Source organism: Antechinus flavipes, chromosome 1 (genome assembly GCF_016432865.1).
Source record: "Antechinus flavipes isolate AdamAnt ecotype Samford, QLD, Australia chromosome 1, AdamAnt_v2, whole genome shotgun sequence".
NCBI classification, from domain to species: domain Eukaryota; kingdom Metazoa; phylum Chordata; class Mammalia; order Dasyuromorphia; family Dasyuridae; genus Antechinus; species Antechinus flavipes.
In genome coordinates this window covers 548,364,382-548,385,808 of record NC_067398.1, presented here as the reverse complement: position 1 = coordinate 548,385,808, position 21,427 = coordinate 548,364,382, and the positions used below count along the sequence as shown (strand labels likewise).

The 21,427-nt window shown below is 36.4% G+C and overlaps 1 protein-coding gene across 1 annotated transcript in view; it reads right to left on the bottom strand.

Moving 5' to 3' along the window:
• Positions 1 to 21,427, bottom strand: part of DTNBP1 (dystrobrevin binding protein 1) — a 161,592-nt gene that overhangs the window by 3,090 nt on the left and 137,075 nt on the right. Inside the window, exon 8 of the mRNA XM_051970655.1 lies at positions 8,668 to 8,823. Within this exon, the coding sequence (XP_051826615.1) occupies positions 8,668 to 8,823 (156 nt within the window). The remainder of the gene's footprint in view (positions 1 to 8,667; positions 8,824 to 21,427) is intronic.

Sequence of the window (21,427 nt, the reverse complement as noted above, 5' to 3'; positions counted from 1 at the left end):
AAAAGCACATTCAGAAGAGATTGGAAGGTTAAATATAATTCTGAAAAAAATAAGAGCACAGTGAATATTCACAGTGACACATCCCTCCAGGGTCATCTATTAGAAATTATTTTAAGTGTTGGGTTTTTTTTGTTTTTTGGGGTTTTTTTTTGAGAACTGGACATTTTGAGGGAGGATACTGAGTGTCTTTGGGCCAGAATCTGCCAAAATACTATTAAATCATTAATAGGGTTTATATTTCTATCATCAACCCTCACCATCTCATTGATTTGAAGCCTAATTTACTACAATTATTACTGCCTATCAAGTAAATGATTTGTTTTATTAGAGTATGTGTGTGTGTGTATTGTAATTATAAGACAGCCATTTAAAGTAGGGGCTCAATCTCAATGACAACATTTGCCACGAAGACAAGTCTTTACTAGAAAACTCTTTAGAACTTTTTTCTCTTGTTTTTCTTTATTGCTTTGAACCTGTGGTTTCCTCAGTAAAAGAAATTAACTCTATACATACAATTTAGCAACTGCCATGCCCATTAAAGTTTTGGAGATAGTGGCGATATGCACTGATATTTGTTGTGAAACCCAGGCAAGACCTCCAATCCTGGAGCAGGATAACCTGAATCCAAGCACTGTCTCTAGATGCAAAACAGCTGCTGCTGGGTGCTGGACCAGAGAAATCAAAGCAAAGCCTGGGTCACAGATTTCACTTTGTGATTGTGATCATGGAGATTAACCCTCTCATTTTACAGACAAAAACACAGACCCAGGGAAGTTAAGGTTAAAGTCTCAAGTTATCCAGGTTCAATTGTGATGATATATATGATATAATCCTTGTTCCCTATTTATCATGTCAGACATTTATGCTTGCTGACTAATCGTGGCTCTCCAGTTTTCCTTCCCTCTTTAATATGGTAGTAAATAAATTGTTATTAATACTGGATTGGAAATCATAACAGATCTACACCTTCAATAATCTTTACAACAAAACCCAATTCACGTTGTTTACTTTGCTTCAGTGCCTGGCCAAGGTCTCCTGTGTTTCTGCCGTGCATCCCTTTGGACATCCCTCTCTCTCCATCTCCAGCTCCATGATTACTACTTACAGACAGACTGAGCTCCTTCAACCTGAAAAAAATGGGCCTCCCTGCTCATTAAGTGCTTTTCCTATATCCTTCTACCCGTTCACATTTAAAGTCCTAGGGGAAAAAACCATTTCTACTTGTTGCCTCCCATTGGCTCCAGACCCACTCACTAGATGTGCTCTTACCAAGGATACCCTGAGCACGATTGCAACTGTCAGACCAAATGACCTTTCTCAATCCGGAGCCCCGGCTTCTCTGAAGCATTTGATACTGCTGACCATCTCAGCTGGATTTCTAATGGTACTCTTTTCTCCTACTTGCTCGGGTCGGGGGGTGTCCACCATGGCTCTGCCTCGGACTCTCCACTCATGTTTCAACTGTCACCTCTACATAGATTATTCCCAACATCCAGCCTTTGCAACTCTCTGTGGAACTAAAGTCCTGTCTGTCAGAGTTCTCAAATCCAACACATTCAAAATGGAACCTACCTCCTCCCCATAAAACATCTTCCCATATTACCTATTCTTGTCAAAAGCACTATTGCGGTTACACTCTTTTAGAACCTACAGGTTTTCATCAACATCACTCTTCCTTAAGCCTCCTATCCAAACAGTTGCTAAGTTCTATTGAGTCTTTCTTTGTAATATAGCTTGCATTTGTCTCCTCTCCAATGATACAGCCACAACTCTAGCTTTTATCTGGACTTGTGCAGGAGCCTCCTAATTGGAATTCCCTTATTCTGGCCAACTTGGCCAATTTCCCTTCCCTAGAATGTGAGCAACATTATGACTGCTCATCATGGGCTTCCCAGTGCTCTGTCCTGGGTCCTCTTTTCTTTTCCCTCTATACTATTCATTTGATAGTCTTACTAGCACCCGCAGTTTCATGTGGATGACTTTCACCTCTCCTGGCATGGCCCTAATCTTTGATCTTTCCTCTCTAATTGTCTAGTAGGTATCTCAAAATGGAAGTCTCATAAAAATCTCAGCACATTCAAAACCAAACATTACACCAATTTCCCCCTCAAATTCTCCTCTCCCAACTTTCCAGTTACCAGGGCTCACAACCTGAATGTTACCCTCAGCATCTCGCTCTCATTCCTACCCCAAAGCTGTCTGATCCTCTCAGTTCTGCCTTTATAGGCTCTCTCATGTAGTCGGAAGCATTTCCCTCTGAAACTACCCCTAATTTATCCTATGGGGATGTTTGTATGTTCTAGTTTCTATAGTTATTTGCTTGTCATCTCTTCCGTTAGACTCTAAGCTCCTTAAGGGCAGGGAATATTTTTTACCTTTCTCTGTAACTCGTAAAGCATTTAAAACATTTCCTAGCATCGAGGAAGCAGTTAATGCTCATTGATGAGGCCTTTGTGCAGACTGGCTCCCAGGCTCCAAATCCCCTCTCCTGTCTCTTGGGATTCCTAGCTCTTCCAGGCCTAGGGAAAGTTATATCTCTTGCACAGATCTCTTCTCAGTTATCCACCTCTCTGAAAATTAATTCGTTTTTATATTGGATTCATTTACTTTTGTCTATGTTGTTTTTCCTACCAAAATTTAAGCTCCTTGAGAACAAGCATTATTTATCATCTTTTTCTTTTCTAGTTCTGTGTCATAGAGACGCTCAATAAATGAGTATTGAGCTGAATAAGTGAACAGTTTAAAGAGAACAAATTAAGTTTTGGCAGTTTATATAAGAAACTCATTAGTAATCCAAAGGCACTTCAAAAATTCTCTAAATTGTATTTAAATGAATGCTTTAGAGATTTTACCAATCACTTTCAGATTCTTTGATTTAAATAAGAATTCACTTAAGTACCAACTATATTCTACAATTACCCAATTCTCATATTCCATTCTACCTATCAACCAACCCATTACCTTTTTCAGTAGACTGAGCATGTGAAATAGATTAAAAACTTTTTGTAACAGCTAGAATATTTCAGTAAATTAAATTGTATTGTAACATGTTAGGATGATTTAAGTCTATTTATTTTGTCATTCTTTTAACATTGAGTCATCTTAACAGGTGAATAATCAACATCTTTTGATGACTTTCTATAATATGTATAAAAATAAAATTATTGGTATATTATTGTGGAAAAGAGCTCTGAATGACAGGACTAGACCTTAGGTTTTACCTCAGCTGCCAACTAATTACAATTTGCATAAGGCACTATATCTCTGAGTCCAAGTTTCATTATTTGCAAAGTAAGGGAGAAAGATCATAGGATCTCAGCTTTAAAATTAATAGTGCTGAAAAAAAAATCTCATGTCCCCCCCAAATCTTCAGCAGCATCTAACTAACCTCAGCATATTCTTGTAACCCTCCTTACACACCAATTGTTTTTAAAGCTACATGTCTAGGAGTCAGTTTGAGTAAATGTTGGGAGAATGGAATTTCGGCAAGATCTGATCCTTGCCCTTGGAGTACTTGTTTTTTATAATTCAAACACCCAATTCTGAGGGATTGCTAAACCTTGTATAGGACAAAACACAGAGCAGGTGCTTAGAAAATAACTGATTTTCCATCCCCTCAAAATTGTCCTCTTCCTTCTCTATTCACATAGTAACAAATCACATGAGAGCATATGAGGCTGATTCTTATTCTGTGAACCGACTAGCCTAGCTTTTGCTATGGCCCAATGATCTTTACACCCTTTCCTTCTTTTCTCAGTAAATATAGAAGGTTCTAGAAATAGTTATCTTCCAAATATAATTTTCCTTGTCTCAATTTCAATATGAAAATGGGGGGCAGGGACAAATTCAGCTTACTTTTCAGTTAATGATATATAACTAAAATGTCTTATTTGATGTGATGATATATTTTTGGACTATTCCTAATTAAAACTAATTTGTAAATGACTTTTCCCCCAAAAAGGGAAGCCTGTACTGTCAGAGGACATTTAAAGAATAGTTGCAAGCTGATTTTTTAGAGAGACTCATTTATTTGTTACTGTTTCTCAATTAAGAACTGACCTAACTAGAGACAAAACTGAAAAGCTCAAGAGGCAGCTGGTAATGCAGTGGAAAGAGTTATGGGTCCAGAGTCAGTGAGACAAATTATTCAAATTATTTTTTTTCTCTAATTCTTCTAAACAAAACAAAACCAATTCTCTAAACTAAAAGATGTTGTCTATGCTGAGATACACTGACCAAACCTATTTGACATTTGAGAAGATCATACCAGCAAGAGCTGGAATTGCCAAAAATCAAGTTTGTAAAGGCATCAATATAGAGTTACACTGCAAAGAGCTGACATATCTCTGTTCGCCTTTTTCTGAGTCAGTTGTTATACAACTGTACAATATGAGACTAAAATCTCTCACCTTTTCCTATTGTTTCCTCAAACTCAAATTCTGCATGTGTTTTGGCCTCTACCCAGGATCTAGAGGTGACCACATACAAGGCCCCTCAAGTTTACTTCTTGGCCAATACAACTATTATCATTTCTCTTAAGGAACCAACTAGCCTCACCAGGACAGACTCTTAAGAACACTCAGCATAAACAAGAGAACTGTTTGGTTCTGCAAATATGTATTGTATCTAGGATATACTGCAACATGTTTAGCATATATAGGACTGCTTGCCATCCTGGGGGGGGGGAGGAGGGAGGGAGGGGAAAAAACGAAACATAAGTGATTGCAAGGGATAATGTCGTGTAGAAATTATCCTGGCATGGATTCTGTCAATGCGAAGTTATTATTAAATAAAATAAAATTTATTATTAAAAAAAAAAAAAAAAAAAAAGAGATCAAAGTGACCTTAGAATTCAGGAAATCCGACTGCCTCATTTTAATAGAGAGGAAAACTGAGGCTGAAAAAAAAAGGTGAATTGCATGAAGTCACATCAGTAAATGATAAGTGATAAAATAATAATTACAGAGTTATTCAGGGTTGATAGGATTCACTACTTAATAAAATTCTTCATAATGAAAAAAAAAAAAAAAAAAAAAAAAAAAAAAAAAAAAAAAAAAGAACACTCAGCATAGAACCTAAGGAAACCAGAACACGGTAACTGTATAAAATCTGGTTCTAGCCACATTGAGTATATAATGGAAATGATACATTAGAATGTGACACCTTTCTTGGTTCCTCCACCTGCTAGTGTCTTCCCCTCCAAAAATTCATATCATATTTATTTTTCATATGTATATTTTAAACATTTATGTTCGTGTCTTCTTCATAGACTATTAAGTCCTCAAAGTGGGAGCTTATTGAATCTTTGTCTCCCAGCACAGTGTCTGACACGTTGTAGTATTTAGTAGATGCCAGGTGATTGATCAGACAGGAGGGAGGAACCTTTAAAATTTTACCAAATGACCATTTAACAGCAACACTGCCGTGCATGGCTGCAGAACACAATTTCCCTCAACATGAAAGGGCTAATTTGTTTTCTTGACTTCTGTATTTCAAAGCAAACCAGACTATTTACAGAGAGGCTGCCTGCACACTGCAGGGGCGTCATTTATCTTTCTGTGTGCGACATCAAACTATTAAAGCCGTGTTAACGCCCATGGCTGTCTGTGTTTACTTTCCTTCCTACATGAAAGAGGCTCTGGCCACAGTTAGGAGGCCACCTCGGAATGGTGTCCCCGACGGCCTGGATGGATTGCACTAATTCACACCCTCTTGTCCAGCCTCCTCTGCGACTTATCTGCAAGAGGGCAGACCGTGGCAAGAGCTGCGGTTCGTCAGGGCACCGTGCTGACTGGCACCGCTTCTGGGCCTCACTGTCACTACTATCTGACCAGGGCAGCTAATTTAAGCTAAAAGTCTTTAGGAAAAGGAGAGCCAAGGGCTGCATCCTCAAAAAAAGTTATGTATCTCACAGTGGATTTGGCAGGGGCTATTTCAGCTGTTTGCACATATGTGGAAGAGGAAATCATAGAGATCATGATGTTACATGTGTAAAATTCCCTAAGTTACATTCATTCCAAGTGGTTGAAGCTGTTAACCAAGAGACAAAAATAAAACAAAATTTTTTAGTAACATAAGAAGAGTCCATGCAAATTAAAATGCGTGGAATAAAAAGCAGTCTGAGACTTTAGAAGCAACACCACCAGAGAGGTGGAAAAATACGGCATTTTTACATGACATCTTATGGTAAATAATGAAAATCTTTCCTTCCTACATGAAAAAAACATTTTCTGATAATTCTATTTTGGAAATTCTATTTTGGTTTTTCTTCAGCAAAACATGAAACTCTACCATTAACATCAATAAATAAAGCTCATCTTTTCTAAAGTGACAACTTTATGATCTAATGTGGAAGAATATAAGCTCCAAGAAAAAAAGGTCTATGTCTTCCTTAAATTTTACATTTCAGCCCCTAATGCAGTGCTTTTGGCACAAAAGTATTTAAATCTTTTATAAGTGAATTACATAAATCTCATATTTGGAGTGCCTCTTGTGTAAAAACAAAGCAGCGGGTTCCATGTCATGAACCATTTTTTGCATGATGCTCTTCCCTTTCTGGAAGTAGTCTTCTCCCAAGTATTCTTGGATACACTGTGATGAAAAAATAAATTTCATATCTAAACAATATCTATGAAGATAAAGTGATGATGTAGAAAGTTTAGGCACTTAGCCAGTTAAATTTCCATTCTATCTCACCCTCCAATTAAAACAAAAACAAACTAGCTGTTGACAAAAATGACTTTCTGCTAAAAATCAGATTAGCTTTACTTTGGATGTTAAATACAAAGAAAAGATTTCTATACCTTGGCAACAAGTACCCTTATATAAGCAGATCATGATAATTACTCAAGTTGCAAAATCTGGTAAAAACAGAATGAGACCATTTCTCAAAATGTTAGAATACTTCATTTCTCTGTACTGTAGTTTTTTTACTCTGTCTCCTCTCTGAAATTTTATATCTCAAGACCAGCACTAATTAAACAAAACAAAACAAAAAAAGAAACAAAGTGTTAAAAAGTAAAGTACACATCACATGGTCAGAGTGGGAGAAGTTATATAATCATTTGCATTGATTTATCATGTTGCAGATACTTAGATATTATTAAATGATTTGGTTTCTTCTATATCCCTTTCCTTCTCCACCTTTTGTTCCTATTTTCCCCCAGATATCTCCCTTGAGTAAGGAGGTAAAGTAAGATGATAGAGATACAATGAAAGAGATGCAATAAAAAGGTAGAAAAGAACAAAATATAAGAAATGACAGAAGCAGAGAAGGGAGAGTGTTTTTCTTTAAGTCAGTAGAACTGAAAAGGGAGTATTATACTTTCTTAACCTGTTGCCATTTCTTACAACAATTATGAATCTTTTCTCTAAATTTCAAAATGATAGAATCAAAGAATATTAGTGTTGGTAGGCTCTTCAACAACCATCCTGTCTATTCTATAATTAAAAAGAATTCTCACTATAACACGTCTGAAAAATAAGTTGTCATCACCATCAGCTCTGTTTGGAGACTTCCTTTTCTCAGGCAATTTCTTGGGTCCCTGGGCAGCTCTGGTTCTTAGGTAGTTTTCCCTCATGTCCTAGCTTAAATTTGCTTTTGCAACTTTCAGACACTGTTCCTGATTCTTCCCGCTGAGGTCAAACTGAAAAATTCTAATGTCTTATGACGAGCCTTCAAATACTGGATTGTAATTATCATCTGTCCCTGAAGTGATCTCACCAGGCGCGACCTCCTAAATTCCTTTAACCAGTTCCGCTCTGACAGGGCCTGTGCCCTTCACTCTCTTGGCTGCTCTCCTCTGGACATGTCAGCTTATCAGCATTCTCTAAACGGTGCTGCAGCTGGGGTCTGACAAGGGCAGAAAACACAAAAGGCCATCACTCCTTGTTCTTGGAAGAGATGCCTCCCCTAGTGAGCCTGAAACATTTACTCTTTTGGCTGGTACATCACACTAGCAATTCACACGGACTTCACAGTCCACTGACCCTCAGATCTTCAAAGTACTGTCTCATCATACCTTCCCAACCCAGTGTTTGTGAAGTTTATTTTTTGAAATTTTACCTTTATCTCTACTGAATTTTATTTTATTAGCTTACCCAACTCGGTGATTCCAGCCTATTGAGCCCTTTCGGGATCCTGATGCTGTTCTTCAGTATGTTAGCCATTTCTCCCAGCTCTGTATCATCTATGCTTTTCTCCAAGTCACTGATAAAAATGCTTAACTGCATAGGGCCACTAGGGATCCCCCGGGCACTCTGCTACAAACCTCTTGCCATGTTAAACTGTTAACAATTATTCTTTAAGTCCAGTCATTCAACTAGTTTTGAATTGAACTAATTATACTCTCATCTATTATTATTCTTAACACGGGGGTGGGAGTGGCGCAGGTACTTAAAAGTAAATTTCAGATGCCAAGGAGAGATGAAGGTATCTTCAAAGCTCCACCTGACAGTTACATTTTTCTCCCACTTCCTAAAGCCTAAGGACAAAGGGAACACTGCCAGAAAGTACCTCTAGGGTAGTAAGAGGACTATTTGAGTAATATATGTCCAATAACAGACTCAGCTATTAAACAGCTCTGTTCCCAATCCTACCCTGAGTGAGTCAGTAGCAGGAGACCCATAAAGATACAGTCTAGCAGATGAAAACCTGTCCAAACTTGCCTCGTCGTTCAGCTATCTGCAGATAGCCCGTGGAAAGGTACTGTTCCATGTCCTGCTGGAAGGCTTCTTCGAAGAATTTCTGGCGTTCCTTTAGTTTCAGCTGTTGGCTGTGTTCCATATCTAGCACCTTTTGGGTATGCTCTGCATCTAGCTCAGCTGAGAAGAGAAAAAATACAACTTCAGAAAGACTTTAGCAAAGACGGAATATCAAGCAGAAAATATTTAATGGCAGATATGGCAGATGTGGTGGATGAAACCTTCTAAGATAGCCCATCTATGCTCTCAGTGGTGGTGCTAGTGATGTTCTTACATACCAACCCTAAACGGCCTTCCATCCCAATCACCTGAAAATGCTCCCTAAGACTGAAGACCATGGAAAATAGACACAGGCAGAGGCAGCCAGTCTCAGGGCACTTAGCCTTGTCTCAGTCACTGGCTCCAATGGGCCTGGGTAGGAGCCAGGGAGCGCCAGGAACCCGGGACCTTCCCACTTTATGGATTCAGCTCTCTCTAGGAGTCTTTCCTCATTAGTGCTCCCACAACAAGTACGTACTAGGCTCCATGCAAGGTGCTACAGATATAAAGACAGAAATGACTTAAAGACTTATATTTATTATATGGGGCAAAAGAGAGACCAGAGAGGGATGAAATCTTATGGTCCCACTTCAGAATCGGGATTGTAGGATCATAGAATTTACAACTGAAGAGAACCTTAAGAGATGACGGCGTCTAAGAGTTTTGAGGAAGATGAGGAAAGTGAGATTCAGAGCCAGGGTCTGCATTATCTTTTTAGAATCTACAACAAACATTCTCTTGACTAATGTACCCTCTAAATTTAAAGGTGACTAGGGATATCTGATGGGCCCTTTTAGTGGTTTTTAAACCAACCTTATAAGTTGTTTTGTTTGTTGTTTTTTTGGGGGAGGAAGGTTAGTATTCAAGGCCTATGATTGCATCATGATAGGGAATTTCTCAGTCAATAAATTCCCTAGACTAATGTAGATAAGCAAATGTTCTACAAATAACAATCCTTCAGAAGGCTACTCCACTAAGAGGTTCATGACTCCCCCAGGATCACACAGCCAGCATTCAATAGAGAGGGGTCATAAACACAGGTCTTTCTGATCCTCTGGATCCTCTATCCACTGGCCAAACTGCTTTTCTAGCCTATAAATACTTTATGTTCATTTAATCTTTTCCCTAAGGGATATAAAGTAAAGAAAATGAATAAAACTATTTCTTATGATTCACTAGCTAGCATATATCACTGCTCATACCAGGCAAGTTGATATTTTTATATTGCTTTAAAATCATAGCATCCCAAAATTTATACTCCAATTTAGTTTATTCTACAGAAATTCTTAACCTTTTTTTGGTGTCATGGAACCTTCTGGAAGGCTGTTGAACCTTATGAGCTCCCTCTTAGAATGTTTTAAAATACATTAAGATCAAATATATTTAAAATTTCATGTTTATAATAGGAGTAAAGATGCATTTAGAAGAGAAACTGATTATTACCATATTAATAGGATTTCAAAAAAATTCAGCTTCTCACCAGCTGTTGAGAAGATTCCAACAGTGCCAAATAGATGATTCAAGACAGTATGTGTGCACATGAATGCCTGTGCCCGCAGATTTATAGATTTATACATATATGGATATTCATGTATATACACACATACATATAACTTGATATGGCAAGAAAAGTATACTAAAACATAGGTATATTGGCTAGATGAAATTGTCTAGAATGCATAACTGATTACTTTTTTGTGTTTATGTTTGGAAATAACAAGATTGTGGCCATTGCTACAAGACTTAAACACTACAATGTATTATTGCCAATGAAAAGAGCTGGCACCTAAATCTCTATTAGAAGACAGGAAACTATTTTATCCAATGATTACACTAAACAATCTTTCCTCTCCCAAGGTCTCTTGAAATATACTTCATGCCCAACAAAGTTCATCTTTAGAACTCCATGTCCCCTAGCTTACTAAACATGACTTAGGCTTACATTTAATTGCTTTTTACTTAATAATAACCTTCCTCAGGCACTATTCTGCCTCTATTCAGCTTAAGCAGCTGTTAAGAACTGTGAAACTCAGTTATCTAGAAAACTCTTGGAATTCCTTCTGCTTCCCCAAGGAGTATCAATTTTCAATCTGAGAAACAATCCTTTGGTAGCTACATATTGTTCATCTAGTACAACACCCTAAACTTGTACAAGTTCACATACACCTTACTATATATAATAGGAGTGTTTCTGAAAAGCTGTGTTTAAATGATATTTTATTGCAAAAAGAATTCTGTCCTCTTAAAGGGACCTTTTGGCTAATTTCGTCGTAAAGGGAACAAACACTAATTTGTTTAATGTGGGTCTTCCAGTAATATTACAGAATAGAGTTGTATTTGGTGATAAAATAGCAGCTAAGTCCAATTGCCAATGCTCTTTGAACTATATATTTTTTCATTTGGTCAGATACTGTGGATACTTTAAAATTATATATATTTAGAATAACATGTATTAAAAATACCAGCAAATAAGTTTGTGCTTCGGTACTTCAGGTCTCTGTGCTTTCAATGGCACTTCTCTCTCTCCACCCACCCAGATTGCTAATCTTCCACACCGAAGCAGATGGTCCTTCATGAGTTGCTAGGATGAAAAAGTTGTCAAGTGATAGCCAACCTTCTGGTGATGAGTTTCTCCAAATTTAGTGAGCTTGTATTTGGAGACAGACATAATCTGTCATCAATTTATACTCAAAATCTTTCCAGTTTAGAGGACAGGAGCTCAACTGGTATCCCAAGTACTTAGGAGGTCAATTCTACAGCAGAAGGTAGCACCTAAGGTGAGCTTTAGTAGGGAATGTATATTTAGCAATCTAAAATAGCCAAGACTTAAGACAAGAATCACAGTCATTATAAACATTTGTTACCTTATTAGATTAAATTAATAGTGGCAAATAACTGTATGTTATGTTTTCTTAATGGAAAAAAATTTAAAAACAATTTTAAAAATAACATTTCAGTTGAATACAGGTCAATGCAATCTCAAGTATATATTTAGGGATGTTTAACTTACAGAAAACAAGATTATGATGGTTATCTGATGGTTATCTTCCAATTTTTGAAGAGCTGTCTTGCAGAAGAGGGATTTATCTACTACGGCTTATCCTTCAACAAGGGTCTTAATCCTTCAACAAGGGTCTTAATGTAAGGTGCATGAACTTTTTTTTTCTTTATTAAAACTTTTCATTTTTTTAAACATATGCATGGACATTAGCCCTTGCAAAAACTTGTGTTTCAATTTCGTCTCCTTCCCTCACGCCCTCCCCTATATGGCAAGTAGTCCAATATATGTTAAACTGTACAGGGTCACAATCAGTGGGGAAACTCTGGGTAAGATATAAGACCTTTCAGCCCAGAAGGAACCTGCTAACAATGTTTGGTTTGCCTCCCCATCTCCCCTAAGGGCTCTTGGCCTTCCAGAGAAGTCAGGGGGTGGTGACAACCTGTGTTGAGAATGAAGCAGTGATACTGTTGAGGTCTAGATTTGGGATACCTAAATGAAATTAGGGTTTAGTTGAGGTCTAGTTTGGGGTACAGGGAGTCAAGCAAAGCTCCCCTGCAACCCCCTCGGATTCGGCGCAAGGATACGGCAGTAAATGGGGTCTAGTAGCGGCGCGAGTCCCCAATAAAAGCATTTATTGGCCCGAGAGCTAGATTGATAAAAAGAGGTTTATTATTGAGTTTGGAAGTAAGGAGATAGGTGAAGATAGAGATAAGCAGGGCCCTGGACAGAGGGTCCAGTGGACAGAGGGTCCAGTAGACAGAAGGTCCTCACATGGCTACCATGTTTGGAATCTCTGCAAAGAGGGATTCCCAGTGTGGCCTTTTTATAATAGGAGACTTAGCTCAAGGGGCTTTTGGGTGTAGCCCCAAAGTTGGCTCAGACCTGGGTGGGGTTGGGACAGGTCCCGATCTTCTGTTGGAATTCAAAGGAATCAGGATTTGTGAGTTAAAGGGCAATTTACATTATTAACCAGGAGAGGGTGGGAATCTAGAAAGGAATCTTTCCCGCATCAATACCAGGTGGCAAACTACTACAATAGCAAGTTGTTTATGTGGTCCCATGTGCTCAGTGTTGTTTTTGTTACATTATAAAAAGGGGAAAGTCTTTGAAATAAACAACACTCCATTTTTTCACCCTCCTCAAGACTTCTCCACTAGGAAGGTATATTTTAATCACCCCAACTTGGGGGTTCTATAAAGCAGGACACAATATTAAACATGTTAAAATTTATGTTAAATCCAATATATAATATGTATATATATTTATACAATTATCTTGCTACACAAGAAAAATCAAATCAAATCAGGAAAAAAAAAAGCAAAATAAAATTCAAGCAAAACAATAGAAAGAGTGAAAATACTATGTTGTGAACCATATTCAGTTCCCACAGTCCTCTCTCTGGCTCTCTTCAACAATGAACAAATGGAACTCGTTTGAATCATCTCATTGTTGAAAAAAAGCCACCATGAACTTGTTTTTCTAATCTCGATTAACTATTTTAATATAAATGGTTTCCTTTGTAATTCTCTGTATTGTCCAAGTATTCTGAAAAAGGGTTCTCTAGCTTAACAAAAGGATGAGTAACATAAAAAAATATATATAAAGACTATTTCACCTAGAAGGAAAACTTAGAAATTGTAGAGGGAAGTTACATAAAAGCAAATTTCAGCTCTATCTAGGAAAAATTTTCTAAGAATTAGAGCTTCTCTAAAGTGAAATGGTAGTATTAGGAGTTAGTTGAGTTCCATATTATTTAGAAGTTTTCAAAGCACAGACTGGATGATCACTTTTAAAAGATTCATGGGTTTAGGAGATTCACAGTTTGAGTCCAAATTGAACTAGATGTCCTCTAAGATAAAATTCTAAGATTCTATAAATTTGCAGGTTTTTTTTTTTTAAAGGATACAAGTCAGAATAAAATTAATTATTTTCCACATTAAATATTTGGCTAATTTAATGATGTGGAGAATCCTCTAAGGGGAATGACAGAGGATTGTGAGCAATTGAAGTAAGCAGTGGGAGGGGAAACAAGCTTGCAGAAAAGTTTGGGTGTGACCCAGTGATAGCAAATCATTACAAAGACATTTAATTACAGGTGAAATTGTCAAGATAATGAACAAATGTAAAACAGCTAGAAAACTTCTATGGTAGCCTACTCTCATTATGATAATAGTGGAACACTGGATTGTAATACCCAATAACACCCAGTGTGTCAGATGAGGAAGCAGAAATTGTACTAGCGATTAAGTTGGGAATCTCATCTGGATCTCAGAAAAAATATATAGAGAAAATATGTACTTAAAATGACAATTTTAAAGATATTCAGGGATTGATTTTCATATTTCAAAGAAGCCAATATTCTCAATTAATGAAAAAAGATCATCCACAAAATTATACTCTAAAACTCAAATGGATCTGTGATCACAGATTGAGGTGTTCCCTTCAATAATTCAGATGGCAGTCCATCCATGCCTGCTCAATCTTGTGTAGCTGGCTGGTGAGGCAGGGTTGGAACAAACTACTTCCTTCCTCCCCAAGGACCACAACATTTTCAACTTGATCCCAATTCACATTATTAGAGTACCTTGGGAAATTTGAATCTGTGTGTCAAAATGTACTTTGAACCTTACCTGCCTTCCTCACCTGAGCTGTTATTCTGTTTGGATTCATTTTCAAATAGCTTAGCATAGTACAGAAGAATTGCACATGTTTAACATATATTTGTCCTCCAGGGGAAGGAGTGGAAGGGAAAGAGAAAAACAATTTTGGAACACAAAGTTTTGCAAGGGTGAATGAATAAAACTATCTGTGTATGTATTTCGAAAATAAACAAACTTTATCAAAACAAACAAATAAAAAAACAAATAGCATAGCATACCCTTACCTCCCTTAAGCTATTCCTAGTCTTTGGCTATTAAGCCCCCAGCCCCCACTGCTAATAAACAAAATCTTCTTTCACCAATTCAGCTGTCAGTCCACTCCCTCATTCCCATCCTCCTGAACCCTACCCTCTTCTCAATGCCCTACTCAAAATTCTCTCCTTCTACAAGCTCTCTGGAGCACCTGTTCCCTAATCAAGAAACTTATTTTCATCTTAAATCTTTTTCTTTCTCACTCCTCCTCTCTTCTGGCTCTCAATGAGACCTGACTTCCTTTTAATGACACTGCATCCTCGTCCCCTCTTGCTAATACTGATTGAGCTTTCGCTCATACTCCTAACTCACTGGTTGGGAAGTCGAAAATGAGTTTGAACACTCTAAACCCGCCCCAGCTTCCCCCTTTCCCCGGGCCTCCACTACCACTTCCAAGTTTTCCTATCACAATCTCTCAGTTACCACTCCTCCTTTAAGGTTTATTCAATCCAAATTTAATTACAAATCAACCCAGGGCATGTCTTTTCCTTTCAAGAGATTCGGTAACTAACTCTTGGTTCTCCTTTCTATTTTTACTCTTTCCTTCATTAAAGGAGACTTCAATATGCAAATTGATATTCCTGCTTCATATTCTAATTTCCCAGTTCCTCAAATCCCATAAATCGCTTTCCCCTCCAACTCACTTACACACAGGGATGGTCCTATATTTGATCAATAACACTGAATTTTCTTTATCTTATTACAATATTTTACTTTTCTGTCTCTCCATAAGCTTCATTTCTCCTAAATCTATTCTTCATCTCTACAATGATTCGGTCTCCTCCTGTCCCAACCAACTTAAGGAACCACTGTTTTTTACTACTATCTTATTCCCTTGCCCTATCATTAATGTATTTCTTACATGTTACCCGTAGCAAGCCTTTTAATAAATATGTATTGGCTGACATTTATGCCATGCCAATCCTCAGCCCTAGGGGTACTTTGACCATCTGCCTTCCCTGCTCCTCCTTCATGGAATTAGAGGAAATCGCCAAACTGTGACTAAGCTGATCTAGCTAATCTCAGCTGGGTTCTCATTATGGAAGGTGACCCCCTCCTCCTTAATTGATTCTCTACCAACTAACCACAATGGCCGTTTCAAACCTCATATTGTCCCCAAGCCCCCAAATACATTCTTTCCCCCTGCTCTTCCTGCTAAAAATCTGCCTCTTATTTCACTGAGGACATTTACTGCCTCATTTCTTTCATCATCTCACATTCCTCTTATATGGACCTTTACCATCTCCTCCTTTATTCCAGTCTCTAAGGGTCCTTTTGTTTGCTGAGGTCCCTCATGTAAACCCTTGATCCCCTCTCCTCCTCCATCAGATTTCTATCCTTCTCATCCCTACTTTCTGTCCAATCTTCAATCTGTCTACTGGCTTCTTCCCTCATTCTCACAAACAACTCCTTCCTATCCTTAAAAGTCCTCACTAAATTCTATTTTGAATTTGCCTTCTTGAAAGCAGGATCTGTCTTCTCTTTTGCATTTGCACCCCAGGGCTAGTGATTTTTTAATATATATATATAGTGATTTTTTAATATATATATATATAACAACATAAAAACAAGAAATTGTTATATAGCATTTTAAGGTTTGCAAGGTACTTTATAATTAATATCTTATTTGAACTTCACAGTAACCCGAGAGGCAGATACTATTATTATTATTTCCACAGTTTTGATGTCTTGCCCAGGTTTACACAGACAACAAGTATCTGAGCTGGATTTGAACTCTTGTTGACTTCAGGACCAGCTCCACACACTATGCCATCTAGCTGCCAACACTTATGTGCTGAATGTATCAGGCTCTAGTGATAAGTGAATTTTCATTTATTCATGACAAAAAAGATAAAATACAGTAAAATAACACCTTCTTAATCTTGAACCCACTTTATCCCCAACATATTCTGTTCTCCATTCCTGGCAATGCAGTCAGTGTGAACCAAAGGAAGCTGAATAACATTTATTAGCACTGAAGCAAAACTATAAAGGAATATAAATCTGTAAGAGAAAAAACCATATTCATGATTCATTTTAGAATTAAAGCTAAATTAGTTCATCATTGTCCTATGATTTGGATAATTTCTACCATGGCTGCCTTTCTTGAAATTCTGCATCTGAATTTTACTCCTGGCACCAGCTCTCAATAGCAAAGAACATGAAAGAACAAACATTTGAAAAGGGGTAAGGAGATGAGGGGAGAAGAACAGTGAAACAGACACCAGGATTGACAGTAACACTGAAAATCACCCTTGGCGCCAATGAATCAGAAGCATCAGAAATGTTCATCTCCTTTATATAGCCTGCAAGCAATTCAGCACACAAGCTTTAAAAAGAAAAAAAAAATCAGTGAACTATTTGGGGATGTCTTCTCATTTTCAGTTCAGCTGTCAAAGTAACTGCTCAAATTCTTCATGACTGCAAAGATACTGGAATGAGTTGAAACTAAATGCCTAAATATATTAAATATGTTTCAAGCACTTCAGAGAGAGTTTGGTTAATCTGTTTTCTTTTTTAGTCATTCCAGAATTAGCTGCTCAGAAACACAGATCAATGTAGGCAGTGCCATGAAGGAGTATTAATTAAAGAACAACCATCCTGTTCCAAGTGAAACAGAGGCAATAATTTGCAGAAAGTGCTTTTTCTTCTCCATAGAACCTCTTGCTTCTCCTTCAATTTTTTTTTTTTTGTCCAGTGACTCAGGGGAGAAGGGATGGTTGGTTTGTTTTTAAGAGAGCTCCTAATATGATTAGTGGAAAATAGTGATTAATATATATTACTCATCTTCCTATGCTGACAGAAAATCTAACCACAGTTCAACAAGATATTTAAAATTTTTTTGCTAATCTTTCAAAATAACAATAGCTATTCAAAGTCTCATAATATATGAATTTAAAAATAAAATCCAAAATGTCTGCCTGTGCGTTTTGGTCGCTAAGGTCAAAATAAGAGGATTTGTGTGGAAATATGATTGCCAAAATTCTTTGACAGAAAGACTGACAAGAAAAAAAATTACTGGAGGTAGAAGGGAGCCTTGGATTTGAATCCCAGATCTAATAATTAGTAGCTGTGTGACTGTGAGTAAGTCACTTCCTTCTATGAACCCTGATTTCTTCATCCATAAACAGGGAGAAGTTATCTTATCTCTATAGAAAAACTTATCTCTAAGTTTTCATAAGAAAATCCCTTTGGAAATCTTAATAAATAAATAAATGAATAAATAAACAAATATATGTATGTACATATGTATATATAAAACATAATGCTTATATATCTACATGTATAACATACGGCAAATATATATATGTGTGTATATATATACACACATATGCATGTGAGCTAGTATTATACTAGCTTTACTGATGCAAATGATACAGTTATACTAGCTAATTATACATTGTGTCTAATGATGTTTAGCTTTTTACTCAAAAGAAAGAGCATCAACAGATTATGTATGATGAAGGGAAATTTTAATTAAACTAATTGAAAAATTAGCTGATCTTGCATTTGGGCAAACTAGAGGAAAGGGTTTCCAAACTCTTATATTTTAGATATTTTAACTGTGAGGTTTAATTTGTCAAGTAAAAGATGCCCCGAATTCATAACTTTATATTGTAAGTTAAGAGTTGATAAGTCAGAAACAACACTATTTATTGAGACTCTTGTAAAAAGCAGAAAAAACTGAAACAGAAAGATTAAATGTTTTCAGTTTTCAGAGAGTCCTTTAATTCGATTATGTAGCTTAGGTCCTTTTCTCTTATTTCAACTTTTAGGTCATCACTCAAGTTTTATCTGTTTCCAACTGTCCCTGTAGCCACCAGTAGCCATTCCAAATAGATAACAACTCAACAAAAACCCTATTACACATAGAAGGTGGTAGAATCAATTCTCAATTATCTGTTGTAATGGAACATCGGGATAACAGAGATATAGGAAATCCACAGAAAATCCAATAAAGTCATTTTCATTAACACTTTCAACCTATTCTACCAGCAAACCTTTTTGCACAACTGCTAAGTAGAAAAGGAGAATGTACTGAGTTTGTTCTCCCTATTCTGGCTTCTTATTCTCTGGTAAAGTATGATCAACCAAAAAATGTTCCAAAATCAGAGAGCAGGAGAGAAAAGGAGGAATCCTAAAATAGCAAAAGTAATTAACAAATGGGACTTAAAGTTATGATTTTAATAGAATTGGACAAAATTCATTTAATGAAAAAGATTTTAAAACAAGAAAAATGATAGATTATTTCAGCACTAAATTGACTCAATTGCCAGGGAGATTTAATTTCCAGCTTTAAATATTAATGATTTAACATTTAGTAAATAACAGAAATAAAGAGGGAAAAAAAAATCGAAGTTCTGCTTCAGGTATTCCTAATGATAGAGACATTGATCAACATGGAAAGTGAAATATGAAAAATTTTCCACAAGGATAACAAAGCAAAAATTTTCTATTAATCTATTAAATACAGATTTGCCGATCAGGAATTAGAACTGCAGAATTCTGACAGTCTCATTTTAGAATATGTCCTTTAGAATAATTATCTTAAAACTAAAAAACAAAGCGTAAGATAATTTTTATTTCCTTAAATCACTTCTTACTCTTCCCCCCACTCCCTTTTCTCTTATCCTTAAAAAAAAAAAAAGTTGAAGAAAAATATTAGTGAGGAACTTAAAGCACCATATAACAGAATTAAACAGCACAAGAAGCTTTCAAAGATCCCTTCTAATATTTTCTGTGACTCAATAAAGCCAAGCCTACCTATCAATTGTTTTATAGATCTATTATTTTTTACTTTTTAAAATAAGACATGTAAAAATAAAACAAAGTATGTAAAGTTATTTCTTTAATATCTCATCCCAGCCCACTGCCCAGCCTAACAATTGAACACAATTTGCTCTGTACCAAATTAGAGAAAGCTCATTCATAAACATTATTAGCTATCTGTAATTGTTATATCAAATTTTGTAATTAGAATTTCCGTAGGTATTTTAGTTTTTGCACTGCTGTTTAACATCAAGATGTTTCTAATAGTTTTCATAATAATTTAAAAAAAAAAAAACTTCTATATTTTTTAAAATTCCAAAATAGGAGCTTGAAAATGTAATGGCTCTGATTTATAGGAACAATATGTGAATGCAAGAGTTAACGTTTTTGAAAGAAAAAGTCAATATTCCTTTATAAAAAAAAAGCCTACACTGAAAAAACCCTATCAACTTAACAGATCATTCTATTTCATTTATAAGCAGTTACGAAGGAAATATACTTACCTAGAATATGATATTAGAAATGGCAGCTTTTGTAAAGTCTGAATGAATAACTACCTCACACAAAAAACAACTCATAACAATTCCTCTGCAGTCTTAGAAATTTCAGGCCCTGTGAGCAGCTGGTGGAAGATCTGCTTCCCAGTACATTGCAGGAAACTCTACTCTAGTGTCAAGCTTCCGGTCGACTTTTCTAATTTCCCTCAATTACTTTGAAGGAAATGACCACTATTTTAAAGTTAACAAAATATGCTCCACAGAAATATAAAAACAAGGTATCACTATAAAGTCCAAAGATCAAGTTTAATTTAAAACACTATTTTATAGGATAAAATACACCCATTTTTATTACAGCTCATGGTGGACACAAACGTTACACTAAATGAAAAGATCATCTTTGGGCTGATATTATTTATGATTTTATCTAAGTCATGTAACCTTTTTGGGACTCAGTTTCCTCATGAGTAAGAAGTAACATTTATACATGATTAGGATAGAGAGGGACTATTCAATAATTTGTACATCTATGGTTAGTTAGATGAAGTGACTAGCAAACCAGGTACTTAGAACCTCTAAACTTCCTTTGAATATTTTTAAAGTGACTTACTTTAAGCATTAGCAAAATACCACTTAAAATTTTAAAGTAGAAAAGCTTCATGCATCTGTTAATAGTTTTATTTGCAAAAGCATCTTGATTATTTCATTGTTTAAAGAATGGTTGGATACAAACTCCTTGGATACATTGGCTAACTGGGGACTATCTTCAGACTATATAGTTTTCAGGAGTGGTCAGTCACATTTCACCAGCATCAAAGTTACAGCTAAGGTTTAGAAATCTGAAGAATTCCCTTAAGCAAACTGTGTCTGATTTTTCAGGAAGGAGCTTAGGAGGGTGAAGATATGTCTAATGAAGATTGCTTGAGACCTAGGGATATTAAATCTGGATAAAAGAAGATCCAGGGAAAAGAAGATCCCAGCTACTTTCAAGTTGCTGGGAAGTTTTCATGTATAATATTGATTAGACATGTTCTGTTAAGATGCAAAGAGAGGAGCCAGGAGCAATAAGTGGACAATGTAAAGAGATACCTTTAGGCTGGATGTCAGGAATGGAATAGAGGGGTTTGCCTACAATTATGGCTCCTCACCCTCCACCCCAGTCCCGGAGGTCTTCAGGCAGAGGCTGGATTATCAACTGGTTGGGCACATTGAAATGGGGCTTTCTTTCAGGGAGGGGTTGGACTAGAATGCCTTTGGGGCTCCTCAAATTCTAACTTGCTGGGATTTCTAGTTTAACACCACCAAGTTTTCAACTCCTTTCTCTTTTTTAAAAACTATACAATGACTTGTTGATAGAGGGCACTTTGTGCAAAACAAGCAATGTGGGAAAACATTAAAAAATTATCATTAATGGTAGCATGTTATCCTATTCTTTGGCCTATTTTCATATCTCACGTTTCCCACCAGACTATAAAGACAGCAGCAGACTTTAAAGTAATAGATTT